Below are 20,054 nucleotides of genomic sequence, written 5' to 3' on the forward strand. Positions count from 1 at the left end.
AAAAAAAAAAAAAAAAAAAAAAAAAAAAAAAGAAGCTGGTTACAGAGCTAAATGCCACGAATGTGGTGACTGTAAAAGCCACATCAGTAGCTAACTGATGATCAGGACTAACTACATAACCAAGAAACCAGCTTAACTGAAAAGTGAGCTATTGATCAATCAGTCAGGATTTAGCATCATCTCTGATATTTGCTAGCGAAGCAGTTAAAATGACACATAAGGAGACAACCTCCAAAAAGTACTGTTGKGCTAAACAGATAAGGATGTAGCTCCTCAAAATGTACAACACTATTAAATATGAATTATTTAAAAAAATATTGCTACGGAATAACCACAGTGACTCGGTCACTACAAATGGTTAACAAAGGTATTCCATTACTTGCCACATTACTTGCTCTGGCTGCAGKTTTTTTCCACACACAAACTTGATATATTAGTGCAATCATTTTAAATGTGTGCAAAATCCAACACTCAAGGCAAAAGTGTTTTATCTACATACTCCAGGACTCATTTCCCTCTCAGTGATGTTATTTCTTTATGCCCCTGCACAAGTTCTGGTGGACAAGCATAATGTGACCYGATGGTGCCCTTGGTAACTTGTCTAGCTGCACACTGGGGTGCTTTAGTAAGGGTAGGGGGAAGGAATTGGCCCCTTCTGCTTGACACTCACTGGTGGGAATGTAGACCCACTACAGTTTTAAGCCACGCAGTCCAAGAGAGATCTTGACAAAACAAAACAAATCCAGTGACAGGCCATTAAAATCAGTGGGGATTGGAAAGCAATCTGTCCACAGGTGGGGTGAAGGAAAGAGAGCCAAACTCTCCTCACAAGGAAGCGAAAGGAGGTGACACTCACAAGATCCAATAGGAGAAACTACAACTAGACATAAGAAAAATATTTTTTCAAGGGCAGTTGTTGAACACGAATATAAAAGCAAGTCCAAGAAAGAGGTGTTGTGCCCAGTCATCCCAGGCAGTTAGAACCTGGTAAGTCACTGAAAAATATAATCAGCTTTGCAGTTTGCTCTGCTTTGACAAGGAGTTTTAACTAGAACTCCAGGGGCTCTTTCCAACATAAACTAGTAAACAAATTTAATAAACAAACCCTACTTTCAAATCAGGAATTCTTAYTGAGGCCAAGTGAGAGGTGCTAGATGTGCAATTTCCTTTTGAATGTAAGAGGACAAAATTTTCATGTAAACTGTTAAGACCTTGAAGTCAAATGGAAAAAGCACTTTAAGTGATAATTGTGAGTGCAGTTTTAAAGACCCATATAGAAAAATATGGCTTAGTGGGTCTGACAACAAAACACATGAAGAACTTGTGTTATTCAAACAAAACATGTAGCATAAAATATAGCTAGCTATTGAACATTTTTCAATGAAATCGTAAGATTAAATTCAAATGAAACATGCTAATATTATCTCTTAAGGAAGAGTGACACATYAAAGAGGCACAATATAGAAAAGCTTCACATTAACAGACTATAATGTGATCTTTGAAACAAAATGCTCTGGAACTAAAGTAACTCCACTGATTTTGCAAAGATATGCTAGGGCTGTGTTGCACAGCTGCCTTCTGCCCACAGATCCCACTGAGAGTGATGCACACTGGTTAGAACAAAGCAGCCCAGGATTATTGTGAGGAAGGATTTCARATCTATTAATAATCTGGCAGGTGAAACCTAAATTTGCATAGGGATGCACTGATTGCTACTAAGTTAATAATAAACATATTGAGCATGTTTTGTCAATGTGCCATTGACAAAATATACTCAATGCACAATATTTAAACATAATRTTCCTTTAGATTGCTTTGGTATCATTTTTTATTTACTGATGCTATGTGGACTTTAAAATCTAGTCCTTTCACATAATTACACTAAAGTTACATTGACATGCTTATAATAACTGCCATAAATGAAAAAGTTGAATTATCCAGAGATATTATTATAACTTCATTCTGTTCTAAATGTCTCCACAGAGCAGCRTAATTGCAAGCAAAAATGCGTATTTAGTAAATGAAGATTATTCTGTATTTCATTCCCGAAGTATCATATCCATGTAAATTTTTCATAAAGCAATATTAAATATTCTGCAATAACAAAGCAATAGGTAAAATGCTGCAATTAGCTGTAAACCATCTGAAGTACTACTTTCAGCGAARAAACTGATAGACATAGCAATGACTGCAAGTGGCTGTAGCTAGAAAAGGACCCTTTCTTTCTGTTTTCCCCCAAAAATTAATTCCATAGTTCATTTATTGCTACTTACAGCTTGTGAATAACCTTCTCCATTTCAGTACATAGGCACACTGATTTGTGTAGTTATTTAATTTCTGTATTTTTATTTTATTTTTAATCATAATCCTTCTTACTATGCCACTACTCATTTCTAACATCATGTCAAACACCACTACTGTAGGCCTGGAATTTGTTTGTCCTTGCTTTGCCTCATGCATTTGGCATTTAGATGCATGCAAAATTCTAATAGTCTCCACGCCTACTATTGCTTGATTTTTCAAAAAAGCTATTTAACTGATGTCCTGAAAGAGTCAAATGCCCTACAGATGTTAATGGCCCAAGGCCAGCAAATGCTTTCCAGTTTAAAGTCAGATTCAATGCACTGCTTTTATACAATAAGATTTTCATTCCTTGTGCCCCTCACCAATTTCTTGCAAATGTAATTTCCTTTTTCAAATTAAATGTAAAATTACTTACTCTGCTGTTAATCAAGGTTATTAAATTGTTTACTGGACATCCAGTGTTTACAGCAATTACTTTGTAAGCTAAAAGCTCTGTATGGCATATTGTTATTCCTCATGCATGTACTGAGAATTCAGAATTTCTTTTGCCTGTCATTCCATTTTAACTGTTTATCAGCTCTTAGAAGAATCCAACCCCACATCAACATTTAAACTTTAACCATCAGTATTTAAGGAATGAGTAATGGAATTTACACACTGGCAGCCATAAATCACACCTTCCGTTTTGATGCTGCATCAACAGTTTTAATTCCCTAAATCAAGCCTGATCTGAAATGCATCTTTTGAGTGAGTCCTGAGGGTTTTTTTTAACAGATTAGTCCATCTGGGTGGGCTAGGGGTTATGGGGGAGATAAGAAAATCCATTAAAACCACGATCATGCCCCAAGAGTTGCAGAGTTTGAGCTAACCCACACTCCTCAATCCACACACCGCAGTAACATGAGATTCCAACAGCAACAGCGTAAATTGTGTTTATCTCACAAGCAGGGCAAAGGGACGACAAAGCAAAGGAAGTCTTTGTGCTTGTTTGTAACAGAAGCCACAATCTGTGAGACTGCCAAGCCTAACTGAGACAGGAAGGGAAAGATGTGAAAAACAATCTCAGAAATTACAAACTTGAGACTACTACTCCAATTCTTCTGGAAAAGAGTGCTGTGGTATATGTTTATAATGTTYACTGAGCTTTACAAAATGCTAAAACAAATTCATTTAAAGAACTTGAACAAAAGGTACACTGTGCACTTCCAAGAAGAGCTAAATTAATCACTTAACTCAGAGGAAGAGAAGGGGTGAGGGTTAAAGTAATTTTTTGACCTTCCAATTCTTGGTTGTTCTAAAAGACAAAGCAGATTATGGATCAACTGTGACAGCTCAGGACGTCTGCACAAATTCAGCTATGAAAGCAGCAGCACTGGACAGGCTATCTGCAGTCACCAAGGCCACATATTATGACTTTACTAAGCCCCAGGCTMACCAACACAGTGCATGATGGCATTTTTGACTGCATTTCTGGGAGGGGGAGATGTGTGTATGGAAAAGCCTCTTGCTGTCTTTTTGACTTTTAGCTGAATTTGTGTTCTATTTTTTTGTCCTAAGTAATTCCCACCCTCCATCCAGCATTCTGTAATCAGTAGAAATGAATCTGCTCAATATTTTTACTACAAGTAGGCAAATTTAATAAATTTACAGGAGAATTCTCCAAAASTTTTATGGTGGTTATCAGCACCAGAGGCAATGGAACCACACCTATGACTGCAGTTCCTACTGGTAAACATGTTGCTGTCTTTGAAGATTCATGGTCTAGAAAAGTCACTTACAATTGTCCCTATTAAAGGAAAATGCATTTCTCAAAGGAAACTGCTTCACTTGGCAACCTTCTACTATCAAATTTAGTCAACTTGAGCTATCAAGCCTCCAGACATGCAGTCAGCTCAATAAAGATTCTGTTCAAAATCCTGAACATTGACAAGAAACAACTTTTCCTCTAGCCAAAAGCAGAAGACAACGTAGAAGACATTAGAAAAAAGAAAAACATAAGTATTGCACAGAAGCTGAACAAGAAGAAATTGCATTTGTAACACAGATCTCTATGTACAGAAAACACAGCAGCAACCCACTTATTGCTCTTTGAGCACCTGAGGGGTGGGTCAATGACAGGGATAGGTAATACAGACACATTACTGTCCAAATCCAGCAGTTTAATCAGTAAATAAAGCCTTTCCTTCACATTTGGATGAAAAGTGAAGCTCCTSTATAACCATGTCTTTATTCACATCAATCTCAGCTAAACTGTACTTTCAAATATATTCTGGTTCTGGCTGGGGAAAGAAACTAGATGGGAAAAATAGGAGGGATATACATCATAAATAACTTTAATATTAATTATTTCCAGTACTGTCACAAAAGGCTTCTGTACCTTAAAGTGAATTTAGTAGTTCAACTGGAAAGAATTGCCACCATCAGAGAGCCTTAGTAAAAAGCTAAATTAAAAAAATTGGTTTGTCTGAGGTTGCTGCCATTTGGAGATTGTATAGCAATCTCAACTTCCACTGAAGCTAAAATAAAGCATTTGGGAAGATACAAAGAGATGCTATTATCTAAACTTTGTTTCAAACATGTACACTAYGYAGAAGAAACATGTACAAACATGTACACTATGCAGAAGAAGCAGCTCAGTTTCATGAAACATTACTTGGACATTGTACAGCTGGTCATTCACTGATCTTGCAGAGGAGGGGGACCACAAAATTTTGCAATGGTTGTCTTTAAATTTCAAGTATATTAATCAATTTATTTAGTGATTTTGGGAGAGCTGCGTAAAGAGGAGTAATTCAGATAAGTAGTATTAATCCTTTTCTTGTGAGAAAATCCTGCATGCAGGGGCTTAGTTTCTGTTTTCATTTATTTAGCTGTAGGAAYATGATACAGACTACAGCATAGTAACACACAACCTTCCACCTAAACCACCAAACAGCATGGCTCTGTGAGGATCAGAATTCACTTCTATTTTAGACAAAGTCCCTAATTTAAATAAACCACGTTCATTGTCCAGGATGAAAAAAATTGTAAAAGAAAATGCAACACCTTCCCCACCCTCCACCTACACACYCTTTCCCTAGTGCTTCATTAAAAAGTTCATTACCTGAGTGCTGATAGATCTGGTTCCATCTGTTGCTTCTACTGTCAAGTTGTAATTTGATTTCTGTTCTGCATCAAGAGGTCTTGCAACAATGATAGTTCCTGTGCCCTTGTCCACATCAAATCGACTGTCATAGTTGCCACCTTGTTCAGGAAATTGCAAGAGGGAGAAGTCAATAAAAAGCATCATTTCTTCATTGTTTTAATGTATGATCATGTTCTGTCTTCCGATGCTTAATGAAGGTGGAAGTATATATACATATACATACATTTAGTTTAAACACTTTGAGTTTTTTTCCTGGTAATGCGATTTGCTGCTAATGGATATTTAAAACTGAGTAGTTTTGGACAAAGATGATTTGTCTGGCTCATGGAAAGTCAGCAGGTACATTCTTTATTAGCAAGATTCTCTGCTTTAAAACAAAACAAAAAAAAAAAATCCATGGAATTTAATGATTCCAAATAGCAAAAAAATTGAGAATTACTGGGTCAAATAGAAGAGCTCATTCTGGGTGGATTGTCAGCTAATAAGTAAAAAACATACTTTGTATCTAAATACATTAAAATCCCATATCAGACATGCAGTCAAATTTTTGTCTCTTGTAGCAGAGTACATATTATTGTACTTGTATATGACTATAGATAAGGCTGAAAAAGCTGAAGTACCTCCAAAGGATTCTCATCTCAGTGTTGAGCATCTAAAGAATTCACTATCTCACTCCTACTGAGATAGGCAGGATTCAGATGAGTGCTAAATGTTTGAATGCCCAATGTTTAAATATGGTCAGGTTCCTTTTCTGAAGCAAATTATCTTAATTTCCCTTGTGAAACTTTCAAATTACTCTTTGAAATACAGTTAAATAACTGTGTAGATCAATAGCTACACTCAGTTGCTTAAACATTWAATTGATCATCATCCTGCCACCCAGAGCAAACTGTCCTGAGAATACAATGTCCATTAACTCCAAATACTGTTAGTGATGATAARTATTGCAATTTAGCTACAATTGCTTTAGACCTCTCAATAAAATGCCTAAAATGGAGGAATCAATTTTTATTTTGGTCAAGCCAGTGCCAAATATGGCAAACCAATTTCTCCTAATTATGGGCATGTGTTTTGCTAATTATATTTTACAAGGCTAGCAGATAGCATTCAGATAGTATCTGAGTGCCTTTTTTTTCTTTAACAAGATTATACATGCTAAGCTTTGCAAATTACTAAATGACTTTTATGAAAAGCCAAGCTTAGTAGTGAGAGGGTGAAGTTCCAAAGGTTGCAAATTTGAACTTAGTCCAAGAAAAAAACAGTAAATACTGAAATGGGCCCCCATTCAGATGTAAAAAGGATTTCACCTTTAGAAGGTTCCACTGCATGACAAACATACCAGTTTAGGAAAGATGGGCTGGATTCTGCTTCACTGGATTTGAGATATTTGATAATGACCAACATTGTGTAATTTTTCTAGTTCAATTGAAAGCCAACTCCTCTTACGGGCCCACAGCAGTTTCTGAATCACTCAAACGGATAGAAATTGGACAGCATGAAAGGCACCAGCTTTTTTCTTTTCTTAACAGATGTACATAATTTTTTTAATGGGCTTTGTGCAGTATGCCAGCTTTAGAAGGTGAATCTAGCTCTTCCTTTCATAGCTGGCAGGCAAAACCTTCATTCTCACATGTCTCAATGAAGTCCTCTGCATTTTAAGGGAGGAGTAAAGTGAATGGGTATGAATCAGTAAAATCAGTTTTCCTGACACAAGGGTAAGCTTTCTAACCAACTTTTTTCCCTTCCTGATCAAGAAAATCACAAGAGCCTTGCCTAAATTTGCAGTAGTAGTGGTAACTGGCCATCCACTGAAGCAGAACTCAACCCAAACTTCTGCATCTAGTACACTGAAAGTGTAACAGCAACAGTTTTAGCCAAAGCCAAAACTGGATGCTCAGAATTGATGCTGTATAAATGTAATGATGACAAAACAAAACAAAAACGAACCTGTCACAAATGCAACCGTGAGCACTTTGATTTCCGAAGGGTTAATAAAATAAATAGTTTATAAATGTACGCTTTCATTTCAGATCTCATAATCTGGTAATAAATTATGTGATCTCAGCAGATACCTTCTGCTGTACAGTTCAGGTCACAAGCCATCTGTAAGATGTAAAATACTTCACTAGCAAGCTTGTCTCCTGGCTCAGCCAAAAAGAAAGAAAGCATGGAAAGCAAGCACAGAACACAAAGGAAAGCTGTCAATCAAATTCATTCATGCTATTAGAAACAGTAAAAGAGGGTAGTAAAGCGACCACCTGTAAGAATAGCCCATAACTCCACAACATGATCACATATGAAACTTTCCAAAACACTTTTGCTAAGAAAACAGTCAAAATAAAATGGTTTATTTAACAATGTTTGGACAAGTTATGCTCTTTCCCCATTGAATTTTCTCTGTATGTCTTTCTAAAAAAGAGCAGGAAACGATCAACTATTTTCTGCATTAGGCGTACATTAAAAATACATAAATGTCCAAACTGTGGTGCATACTTAAAAGGAGCAGATCAAAATAATACTACCAGTCAGAAGCCTATTCAGATGTACATACACAGTGTTCAGAGTGCACAGCACTTGAAGCACACTAAGAACAATAGAAAAGTATATCCCCAAACTAATTAACAAATTTTGCTAATAAAAAGCCCCARAAAACATCATTGCTGTACTGTGTTCAAATGCTCCAAACCTCTGAGGCCTCTTCTACCTACTCCCTTTCATCTCCATGAGCTGCTCACATTTTTCTGGCAATGTCACTTTCTTAACCTTTTCTTTAATGGACTCGTTTTGGTCTACAGATATTTCTGTTTGCTGTTGACTGGCTAACCCTAATTTGAATTGGAGTACACAAAGCTTTCTCATTTTTCCTGCTCACTTATTTTCATATTTTCTGCTTTTCTATTCCCATATCTATCTGTGTTTGACAAAATACTGAAAGGGCACCCTCAGCTCCAAAACATCTCTAATGCAGAACTTTACTCCTATGAAAAAGCAAGAAAGCATACTCAACTTTTTAGTCCCTCTACACAGTTGTACAGATCTGTAACTCCTAGATTTTTCTAAACACCAACAGTTTTTATTCAACTATAACCTATTTGGACAGATTTTTTTTTCCAAGAATACATTAGAAGGAACCATAAAAAAATTATATGTAAGTATTTAATGCATTAGCAATGATTATCAATATCATCACAGGTTGTTCATGCATGAAGCATGATTTTAGGGAAGAATTGTACCTGTTTGCATGTGCTAGAACTTTTTTTGAAAACACCTTCAAGTATTTGGCATTTTTATATTCCTGCTATATGTCTCAGTTTCATAAACTTTATTTTTAACTGTTGCTGTTCTCAGCATGCCTCAGGAAACATATACCAGCAAAACAGATGTTTGAAATACTTATATTATTGAAATATAATTTAAAATATGCTTTCCCCTGCAACTTAACACCCTAATCATGGCTAAAGTTTCCAGTACTAACCAAGATGAAAAATTGTCTCTCTTGYGAATGTTCTGGAAAAATCACAGTCTGATATACTGACAGAAAGAGTTCACTTAAGACTAGAAGCAGTGCACTACAAGGCACATCTCCTGGAACAAACCCTTGCCATTCTCCTTGATTAGAAAGCACTTAACACATAATAGAACTTGGCTTTACTATCAGCTATGCAGTGAACACTCAGTATATTACTGGTGCTCATAAATCTAATGATTAAGTCTAAAATTCCAAAAAGCACTATTAATTTTGTTACCACGACATTAACATATAGTCATATTACCAGTTAGAAATCCCCTTTCACTGGTAGAGGCTAAGATAAGATTTAGCAGAAAGAACATGTAGAGGAAAAAGATTGCTGGGGTTAGGAAAATTGCAAGCTCTCCTTTTAGTACTCAATCAAATGACAGCAAACTGAGAAGCAGCYCAGAGAAGAAATCAATGTGAACAGTATAGTCTCTCTTTGAGAGTACTATCCTGATTAGCAGAAAACTAGCATTTTTATTTCCTTTCCTATCATACAGTCTGTGAGATWGACTTCATTAGTTTTAATTTCAGTGACACAATATTCATAAGTCATTTTTTAAACTGCAACACAGCAGATATTTTGCAACTTAATTTTAATCTTTGATAGAGTGGCATTGATAAAAACTAAAGAATTTTCACTTACAATGAAATAAAGGGAAAAATCCACATCTGCATTTAAAGAATGCTGAAACCTTGCATTATTTTGAAGAGTGATTAAAACTAAGCTGCAATGAGCACTCCAGTATCTCAGACTCCACGCATTTGTTTCTAATAATAAAGGCCCTTAAGGCATCCTTACCCGTTATGTCAAACCAAAGTGGTGTTCCAAGAGGTTCAACAGCTATTACACCAATCATGTGAGCAACTGGGTCACTTTCCATCACCGTAAAAGAAAAAAAAGATTCCTCGAAATAAATGGGCTCTGCGGGTGGGACAGGCTTTGGAATCCATTCTATGTGAAGCCGAGTAGTGGAAGATTTTTGTGGACGACCATTATCCACAGCTTTAATCTGTGAAACAGACACATCTTTTAGGCTACAGGATCACATAAATCATTAYGTCACATAAACAGAAAGCAGTAATAAGCTCCAAGCATGTTTGCTCGTGTGAGATATTTCCAAAAAGGTTAAGTGTCTCTCAAAGTGCCACTTGCCCTTCATTATCCGGGCAGCAAATGGAGAAAAAGTATGCAGCACCTGATAGCAGCACAAACTGTTACCATAAATTCACTTTTATTTTGCTTTCTTCCTGAAGGTGAGTCAAGCTGATTGTTTATGTTCCCTCATCTGTCAAATTCTGGAAAAGAACAGCAGTTCTTGATACACAATACAAACATCTGAAGTCATCCTTTAATAAAAACCAAACAAACCCACAAAACAGTACTTCTGGATTTGYTGAAGCTTTCTTCCTTCAGGTATTGTAGTCACTCACCTGCCAGCTATTGAATAAGAAATGAAGAGATAAAAGAACACTTTACATATTCATGAAATASAAGATTTCCACTTACTGAAAGGATATCGTAGTCCCTTGCTGCAGAAAATTTCTTTGATGAAACCACTCCAGTTTTTGGTTCAATAAAGAATTTACCATGTTCATCACCATCTTCAATGCTGTAGGATATCTCTGCATTGGGGCCTTCATCTTTGTCTGCAGCAATCACTCGATAGATTGGCTCTCTCCTAGCAGTTCTCTCTCGTTCTGGCTTACCACGCTCTGGGAGCCGAATTTTGTAGAATTTTTGTAAGAACTGAGGCTTGTTGTCATTCTCGTCTAAGACCTTCACAATCACCCGTGCAACTGTAGATTTTGCAGGAGTACCGTTGTCTGTTACTGTTACCTGGTTTATTAAAAATGGTAAAATTAGCTCAAACATGGTCCTTCCACTAATGCTCCTCMCTAAATGAGATTTTCCTACAACTGCCTGAACAACTGTAAAAATATCCCCTAACTTCAGTTAAAGCAACTGCCTAAAGCTATTAGGTGAATATTTWAAATAGACACTAAAAAAGTATATTCAGCTATTATCTTAATATTTTGACACATGAAATGCAAATATTCATGTTCATCTCTAACAGATGGCATGATTTCCACATATATGACTATCTGCTCCCTTTAGTACTTGTAATGGAACACCACCACATACCTTTCAGTTCACAGAAAAACACCAACAAAAAATAGTGAGAAAAACCAAAGCATATCTCAAATGAGGAAATTACAAGGGATATGGGATAAGATGTCCATTAACATAAAATGAGCATTTCCCTGAGCCAAGCAAAAAAAAAAAAGGCAAATTTGAGAAAAATCTATTTGTTGTGAATACACCATCAGTTTTGAAGGCATTACTGACATAACAAGGAGAATACTAAGACATGAGAGAATAACATGAAACTAATCTAAAATAACTGCACAAGAAAGTGCCAGTTGGCACTCAGAAAATMCGTACAAATTGGGAATAAAAAATGGGGCATTTTAGTTACTATTATGTAAGCAGAAATAAAATCAAAGATCAAATTTAATAGCAGAAAGCAATAAACCCACCAACCCATCTGGTCAACACTTGAATGCTCTTGAATAATTAGCCAGATGCTCAGCACTTGGGTCACAATACTGTCTACCATTCTGCACATTCCTGGGTTTCTTTCCAACCTATCTTCAGAGTTGTAAACATAAAACTAACACATGGGAAAACTGCTACTTTAGGATGGGYTGTCTGTCAGTATCGCTCTGAAGTTAAGAGTGCTTCTGTCAGATAATTCACAGCCTTTTGGTTAAAGCTTTAACAATCACTTGGGATTCAAAATGAGCAAATAATGAAGAATTATAAATTACACCAGCAGGCAATAAACAATGTTCCAAACTAAAGAGCAATGAGCTTAAACTGCTATTTTATACCGAATGATGAAAGCAGGAGAATTTATGTACAATTACGTGACACTGTTATCCTAAAAATAAACATTTTGATTTCTGTACATGTTAGCTTAAGGTTATAAAGCTTAAATTAGCATGTCTGCTAGCAGACAACTGCCCATAACATCACACCGTGAGTGTGACCTCTGGAGTGAGTTTTGGCGCAGAACAAGTAGCGCAGCTGCTTAGCTGCAGCCTGAAAATTCACACAATTCAGACATTTTCAAAAGGCAACTTGGACTTGGCCACCCTGCTCCAGGGATAAGGGGTAAGCAATCAAAGCCATGTGTGCCAGGTGGCTTCAGGCTGAGAAAAAAATCCACAGCTCATTTTATTTATTGTATTGTATAAATCTAATACAAAACCCAGCATAATATGTAGAGAAGTAAACATCATGATATACCAATTTGAAAATCAATATACATAGCAGTGGTCAAGAAATAAGACATAATTGACATGAAGCACTTTGGCAAACTGACACAACCAGATTAATGAGGCAATATGGAAAGARAATTATTTAACAACTTTAATATTTTCAGGAATGCTATGTCTAGTACTAAATCAGATTGGCCATTTAATTAATTTTGTTACTATTACTTCCAGAAACACTGCAGAGGTATTTCTGACCTACTGCATTGGTATTTAGGTACAAGASTTCTTTTCAAAGCTGACGCAGAAATGAAAATAGTGATAAAAAAATTGCTTCAACAGCTGCATTAATCCAGCTTGCAATAMACCAAAGGGATACCAAAGGCCCAGGAAGACTGCACGTACACTGCAATTATACAAAAGGATAGTTTGTGCTTTTAGGGCRTAAATACATTCATCTCCAAGTCCACACAGTCATTGCATTCCTACTGGAATACCTTTCTAAGGATTGCACAAGTTTTGAGCAAGTCTAAGTTGCTTCTTTGTCTTTAACATTAGTTTGACCAACTCCCACTGCAGTCTTTTGTGTATCACCAAGGACAAGAGGCACAATAAATATTCTAGATAAATCCTAGGACATAAAGATCACTGTGAATATTAAATTTTCACTACATGTGAAGTACCATGCCATTACACGGCTTGACAGCATTGTGAAACTGGATGATTTAAAGTTGTCTATGGGTTTTCTTTTCATGCTGTTTGACAGAGAATGAGAAAAACATTTAAATAAACTTCAGGCAATCAATTAAATGTAGCTAAATGAAAGCACTATGACACCAGTTTCATGCTCTTGGACTCCGGCTCTGTAATGCATGTCTTGCAACTGATGTGATTGGTAAATACATTATGCAGAAAACTCACATACCATCCTTTTGTATTCTCCATGTTATAAAAACATTCTGCACTTCTTTTTCAGAAGCCTATACTCAGCAAAAGTTAGGCTGAAATAGATATTCCAATAATTACACAGGAAGATAAAGAGAGGAATCACACTCCTTTTAACAATCATGCCTTTGTACCATTTGAATGAAAATCTTTGTTATCAGATATAGAAAAAAAGTTGCATTCAATATGTACCTTTACTCTTTTCTTATGAAAAGGCCCCAACACATTGTTTTTTTATAATATAGGTGATTATCTGCATTGCAACATAATGAACAAAAGGAAATTACTTCTGAATCCAGTTCTTTAAATTCTTCATATAGTAATCAAGCCTGGCAAACTTAATTATTTGTAAAAGAGCATTGAACTTACAGTCACTGTTTTTCAGAAACCTAAATAAATTATTTACCTCCAGTATGTGCTCTCCCTGCTGCTCTCGATCTAGTTTTCTGGATGTGGTTGTAATTAGCCCTGTAAACGTAAGAGAATAATTAATCAGATCCTTCAAGAAAATAATCGGAATGAAGGTTAGGTTAAATCAGCAGTTACTGATATCCTCAACCTCAGTTTCTTCGTAGGTGGTCTCTTCCATTTTTTGTAGAATTTATGCTTTTGTTAAGGGAAGGGGTGAGGGGTTTCCAGTCCTTAAAAGCTGTGAAAATATTCTTTGCAATTTAAAAACTAAGCTGTTATAATGCTTAAGCACAGTTCAGTGTTCCAACRCATCTGTACATGTTATGTTTATGACAGAAGTAATGAATGAAATTCTCTCACATGAAATCCCGTTTCCAGAGGGCATTCATACAGCTTTTTYAAAGGGTGCTGACAGACATTACCTGAATTAATTACCAATCTCTTCARGAAAAACACCTATTTGTAATATTAGTGATAAGGGCAAGAGAAGGATAACCTTAAAAGATGCAGTAATAGAAAACAGGGCAATTTGTCTGTGTAGGTTTAATTTCACAATGACAAGCAGTCAGACAGTTGCTGTTGGCAACAGCAGAGAACACCAGAAGTTTTTAATGACTGATGTTATATTTTGTCACAAGACTGATACACTCTTGATGCAAGATTAGGAAGGCATGATGGATTTTACTTTAAATGAAGTCTAAGAGTAAGAGGTAACAAAAAGACAATGAAATCTAAATACAGAAGGATCTCATTTGAATTAATTCTCCCTTACAGTTAGTTCCGAATTTTAACTATTGAGTTTCATGAAAAGTAAACTCGGTCAACTCTCAATTACAGCAGAACSGTTTGATCTTGTGTCTGTTAACTGTGCCATGGATTCAGGCACAAGAGAATTCAGGCTCTTTGCTGCACCACAGCCGTTACCTTTCTGCAGGTACAAGCTGGCCCCACAAACACCATCGCTGCGTTCACATGGGACTGAGCCTGTGCTAGTAAATCCTGCTAGAATCAACGTGGCCCAGCAAACCCCAACATTTGGATTTGCCCAGATTAAGCAACTACTGATCAAAACATCCCACATTCTCTGAAGCAGCAACACAGAGGATGCTGCAATGTCAGGAGACATTTTATCCAGCTATCCCAGCTTTTTGATAGCAATAGGAAAGCACTGCCATCTTGATCCTTAATTGTCAAACTGGAAAACAGGGAAGCAATTACCCAATGAAGGATGAAATAGAGATCAAATTACAGGTGGCCTACTTYATGTTCCTTTTTCTAACTATAATGTAATTTTTTTTGTTAACAAAGCCTTATATAAGGAAAATTAAAATCCACATATTAAAGTTTGCAAAGTTGGTCTACTACAATAAAAAAGCCTTCAGTTTTGTCTCTCAGTTAATAAACAGTAGAATATGTAAGAAAAGCAATAAAGATTTCAAATTCACTTAAAGGAGAAAGGCCAAGAGAAACAGGATTCTATGCCACAGGCACATAGCTACTCAGTGCCTCTGACAAAAACAGCCGTAGTCTACTCATATCAACAAAACAGACAACCTGTACTAAATAATATGAACAAAACCTATATAAGGTGATATTACAGCTGTCAAATGTTCAAACAACTGTTCTCCAAAAAACAGATAGTGCAAATRACAGCTGTTTCAATTACGGTCAAATCTGCCCTTGTTTTTGCAGCAATTTTGTTTGCCACCATATCAAATCCATTATTTACCTAGCGTTCTAGACAATGACGTGTCATCTTCTCCTGCTTTATGTTTTTACGCTTTTACAGTACAAAGAAGATACATGTGCTATTGTTAGGAACATCTTTTGGCATTATGAAGTTACAAAGAAAGGGGGAATGAAAATTTAAGCACACAAATCCCCAAAAYAAATAAACCAAACAAAGAACAAGGAAAAAAGGTTGCATTATTATTGTGCATTTAGAAAGGRATGGAAAAAAAAGAGAAAATTATGTGACAGGTCTCTATTAACCTTGAGGTAATATTTTCATATGGAGATTACAGAGCTGTGAACAGYGACAACTGAAAATATTTATTGTCCCATATACTAAAAAGCTTCACTTTCCTGACTAAGTGTGGGCAACACATTTTCTTTTCACAGGCTCTATGGGAAACAGAATAGGACTGTTAACTGGAAGTGAACAAATGGCAACAATGCCTCATCTGCTTCCTTCCAGCAAAGAGACTTGTAGGTGGCTTCAAGAAACATAAGTTCTCCTAAAACCTTTCTATTGAGCACCTCTGTAGAAAGCCAGCACAAGCTCTCCTATGAAGCATTACTCTCAAGGCTCGCCGCAGTTGCAGGAGAAAAGGTAGATTTCAGCACAGCCACTGAAGGAGTTGGCTGTTGAACAGCTGGGTTGAGGACAGGGAAAAATCTCAAAAAAAACCACAGGAGAAATAATGCAATCTTAGCAGAAATATCTCATGATGCTTATATCATTCAACAGTTAGTTTATGCTCTCTGCCAATATTAAGATTCCATCTCTCACACCGGCAGTGAGTAGCAAATTACATGAGATCAGAAAAATGGCACCTTTCAATAGCCTCCTATCCATTTTTTGTTATCAAGGGCCATTAAGACAGGAGCCACCCCTAATAAAAGGCAATTAATACTTACAGTAAAAGAAATTTAACAAAAAAACAGTCCAAAAGCTTTTGCTGCAAGCACTCAAGACAAAACTCTACCATGTATCATGACTCTACACACTAGTGATTGCTAAAGGAAGTCTTGTTCCAGATAAAATTCCTGTTAAAGAAGTTGGTCAATACAACTCAAATGAGTAAGCAGAAAAATATCCAGCAAGAACAAAATATATATGCTTTGATCTGCTAAAACCTCCAGTCTTTCAGGRAAGCATGCCACACTTCTGTTAAAACACTTCAACCAGTAACAGAGGGGCTTAGTCTTCACCATATATATCCTGTATATTCAGCAGAAACTAATGCCAACAAAGGAAATGTAACACTTCTGGATTTAGAATCACATACACATGCATGACATTCTTTTTATTTAACTCTTTACTGCTAGACACTTTCCTAAGTGCAAATTTAGCATCAGTGAAGTGCTTCACTTCAGCTTAAGACTATAAAAGGTTTGATTACAGCAATCACTACATTTTCCTATTTTTTCCAAGTTTTTCTAYACTACAGAATGCTTAATGCTGCACCAACAGATTTTATCTATTCTTGAAGAGCTTTTCTGAACAATGGCTGTGATAATAAGGTCAAGTGTTCCTATGCACTGTGACTGCCTGTTAAGAGGGTTGGGGAGAATCTTTGATCCTAATGTAAGTCAGCTCCCTTGCAACAAAAGCCACTAAGGTCTTTCTACTGAAAACCAAAGTTAATTTTTTTTAGATTGAGCTCCATCCCTTTTCTGTAACACTTCATATATACCCTTGCTGTGCCCCTCCCTCTACACAAATAAATGCATGACCACGTTTTTCCATACACCACATCCCCACAGGAATGGCAAGTAAAAGATTTSAATTAAGCTCTGAAGAAGTCTGTGTTATGAGGTGACGAGAATGTGTTTACTGCTGAATGAAACAACAGCATGTGTGAGAAACAGGTCACTGTGACAAGCCCTTCTATTTCAAAGCAAAACTGACTCAGAGCATTGTTTGTCGTCACATTCTTGCAGTTTCCTTCTGCCTCCTTTTACCATTCCCTTTCTCAAAACCAACAGGAACAGTAAGCTTCAGTATATCACATCACTGACTATAATTTCACCTGAAATCAATGTCACTATGGCAAGATGGGTCAAGCATTTTTGAGAAATGCAAGTTCGTAACAAATATTTTTAAGATAATGATAAGGAAACGTATCTCTAGTGAATTGGTGAAATTTTTGCATTTACTAATATTTAAAAACTTGCTTCTTCAACTAATATTTAAAAGCTTGCTCCTTCTTTTGTAACAGCAGCTTAATAATTTAGAGTCTTTGGATAAATCATAGCTGTTCTGCCTCACTACTGGAGAGCTAACTGTAAATGTCTGTATGAAACTAACTGTAAATGTCTGTAACAAACAAAATGAAACAAAAAACCTGCACTAGTAGCAAATACAATTGTATTCTCACTTCATTCCTTCTTTGAGTTTACATTCTGGGGATAGCTGCTGTCTATTTGAGGTCTAGCCAAAAATTTAGAGTCACAACTGCATTCAGMTAAAACTTACTTCAGATTTCTATTTCAAATAGTAGCAAAACAAACGTACAAAAAAGCAACTACAGCATACAATTATGTAAATATAAATAAAGCTGCTACATTTGGAACAGAAATTAGCACCAGAGATCAGATATTAGCAGGGATTTATTTCACCTCAGTTCTCAGCTACATCRTATCATCTCTGTTTCTGAAAACTAGCACAACAATTTTCATTAATGCTGAAATAGCAATATCTTTAAAAAAACACAGAATATTATTAGGTGGGCATTGTGTTAAGAACTATCTATTAGCTATCTTAATGGCATGGCTGATCTCAGAGGTGAAAAAAAATGGCATCAGAAAAAGTGGTCTTTAGAAGGGAGCAAGGATCTAAGTTTTCATCTTGCTATGTTTACAAGATGTATTCCCATGCATTTGTGCTTTCACAAATATCTACAGACTTTCCAACTGCACACTCAACTTGAGATGATGAAGATTCTGGAGCTGGATGAGAGTTTGGCTGTTGGACAGGGCAAATCTGCACAATGAACCAAAGGACTAATGCAGATGCCAAGTGTACCATGCCAAGTGTACCATGCTACCTCCGGTAAGTTTGAACGGATAGGCTTGACTTGAATTAGTGTGACACTACTTGAACTGCAGTGTATGAAAAGAAAYGCAGTTTCTCTGATCTCTGAATGCATTGTCACTGAAGGACATACGGAAAACAGCTACAAAATTTTTTATCACTAACTTCAACATATACAAGACATAAACTGAACATGTTTAATTAGGCCATATTTGGTCATGAGGTTTTTGTCCTCTGTGTTAAATGCAAACCATAACGAACTCGCAGAAATGGTTTGTCTGGACTGCATCACTCAKTTATCATTTAAGCTGTCATCAGTCATGATTACTGCAACTTAGTCAATTAATTTAGCTCTCATTCCCTCACTTCAACCCCTAAAATAACAAACTACTAGTGAATGTTTAAGGGTTGATTTTTTTTTTTATTTTTCAACATATTGTTATACATTAARATCTGTTTACAAAATCTAAATATGTAAATCAGTTTAAGATTTGAAGGAAGTACGGATTTTAAATTTACATGTGGCTGTAATAGTAATCATGTTAACTATTGCCTAACATGACCCAAAAGCACCGGGCAAATTACAGCTAATATTTCTTAAGCCCAAGACCAATTATKTCTCTTCAAATGATGAAGATACTGTCTCACTTCAAGGTAACCATTTCCCATTAATCTTCTTCCTTCAAGAAACAGTGTATTATATCCAAGACAGAGGAATGTATCTTCTTTTGTATGACAGACTAGGAATTTCACTGGAATCAGCAGGTTCCTCCTCACCGAAGTATCAGGTGTGATCATCTCTTTGACAYCTCTCATAATACAGTGAGCATCAAGTCTCACTGTCTAAAAGATCTCTTCTGACATTGTTTTGAACTGCTCCCAATTCTCAGCACTTCCCAAAATATGAACAAAATGGCTRGTAACTCAACAATCCATGATTATTTAATCACTGACACATAAAGATGACAATTTTTTTTTCAGTCTTCTTTCAACGGATTTCAAGTTAAAATTACATTTTACACCTAAGTTTCCTTACAATCAACGACCATCAGAAAAGGCCCACATTTTCTTCCTAAAGATGTTCAGATAAGCTTTTTGGCAACACTTAGTCAAATCTTGTTTTCTATGTAAGCCAAAAAAAAGGCTCCACAACCAAAACAAATGAACAGGTTAATAAAAACAGGTCAATAAAAGTTAATAGCAGAGGGATTGAAGAACAGATTTCAGCTTTGCCGCTGACAAAAATAAACTCCATGTCTTACTAGCCATGTAACAAATTATGAGGACTAYAAGCCAGAAAGTTTAATATATCACCATTATAATATATCACCATGAAGGCAGACTGCTGAGTCAAAAAACAAACAAGATAGTCTAACATACTGGAGCAAGCATATCATACAGGAACTGAACTTTGGTTTACACAGTCTTAAAGATAATTCCTTAGCAATTTCCCTTGCTTTTCATTCCTAAACTCTCKTTCTAAACACCTTAATAACTCTCACTGAAACCAGCAACAGAATTGTCATCAGTAATTTTCTAATGCTGAAATGTGATTGTAAATATACAGCTCCAAAAGAAACTAGGAATATCATTTACAAGCACCTTATATGGCTGCGAATGACTCTTCTGCTCAGGTACAACACTTAAAAGCAATTATTACAGTTCTTTCAATAAAGGGTGCAAAAATGATACCACTT

General features: G+C 36.1%; 1 protein-coding gene across 4 annotated transcripts in view; it reads right to left on the minus strand.

Annotated features, from left to right (window-relative positions):
* The window catches only part of FAT1 (FAT atypical cadherin 1), a 105,471-nt gene that overhangs the window by 37,598 nt on the left and 47,819 nt on the right, over nucleotides 1-20,054 (minus strand). For all 4 annotated transcript variants that reach the window (XM_057370247.1, XM_057370249.1, XM_057370250.1 and 1 more), the window contains exons 4-7: nucleotides 13,594-13,655; nucleotides 10,474-10,803; nucleotides 9,766-9,976; nucleotides 5,408-5,547 (exon numbers count right to left, since the gene is read on the minus strand). In XM_057370247.1, the coding sequence (XP_057226230.1) occupies nucleotides 5,408-5,547; nucleotides 9,766-9,976; nucleotides 10,474-10,803; nucleotides 13,594-13,655 (743 nt within the window). The remainder of the gene's footprint in view (nucleotides 1-5,407; nucleotides 5,548-9,765; nucleotides 9,977-10,473; nucleotides 10,804-13,593; nucleotides 13,656-20,054) is intronic.

Source organism: Malurus melanocephalus, unplaced genomic scaffold, assembly GCF_030028575.1.
Source record: "Malurus melanocephalus ecotype Western Australia unplaced genomic scaffold, MMel_1.1 scaffold_121, whole genome shotgun sequence".
Lineage (NCBI taxonomy): Eukaryota > Metazoa > Chordata > Aves > Passeriformes > Maluridae > Malurus > Malurus melanocephalus.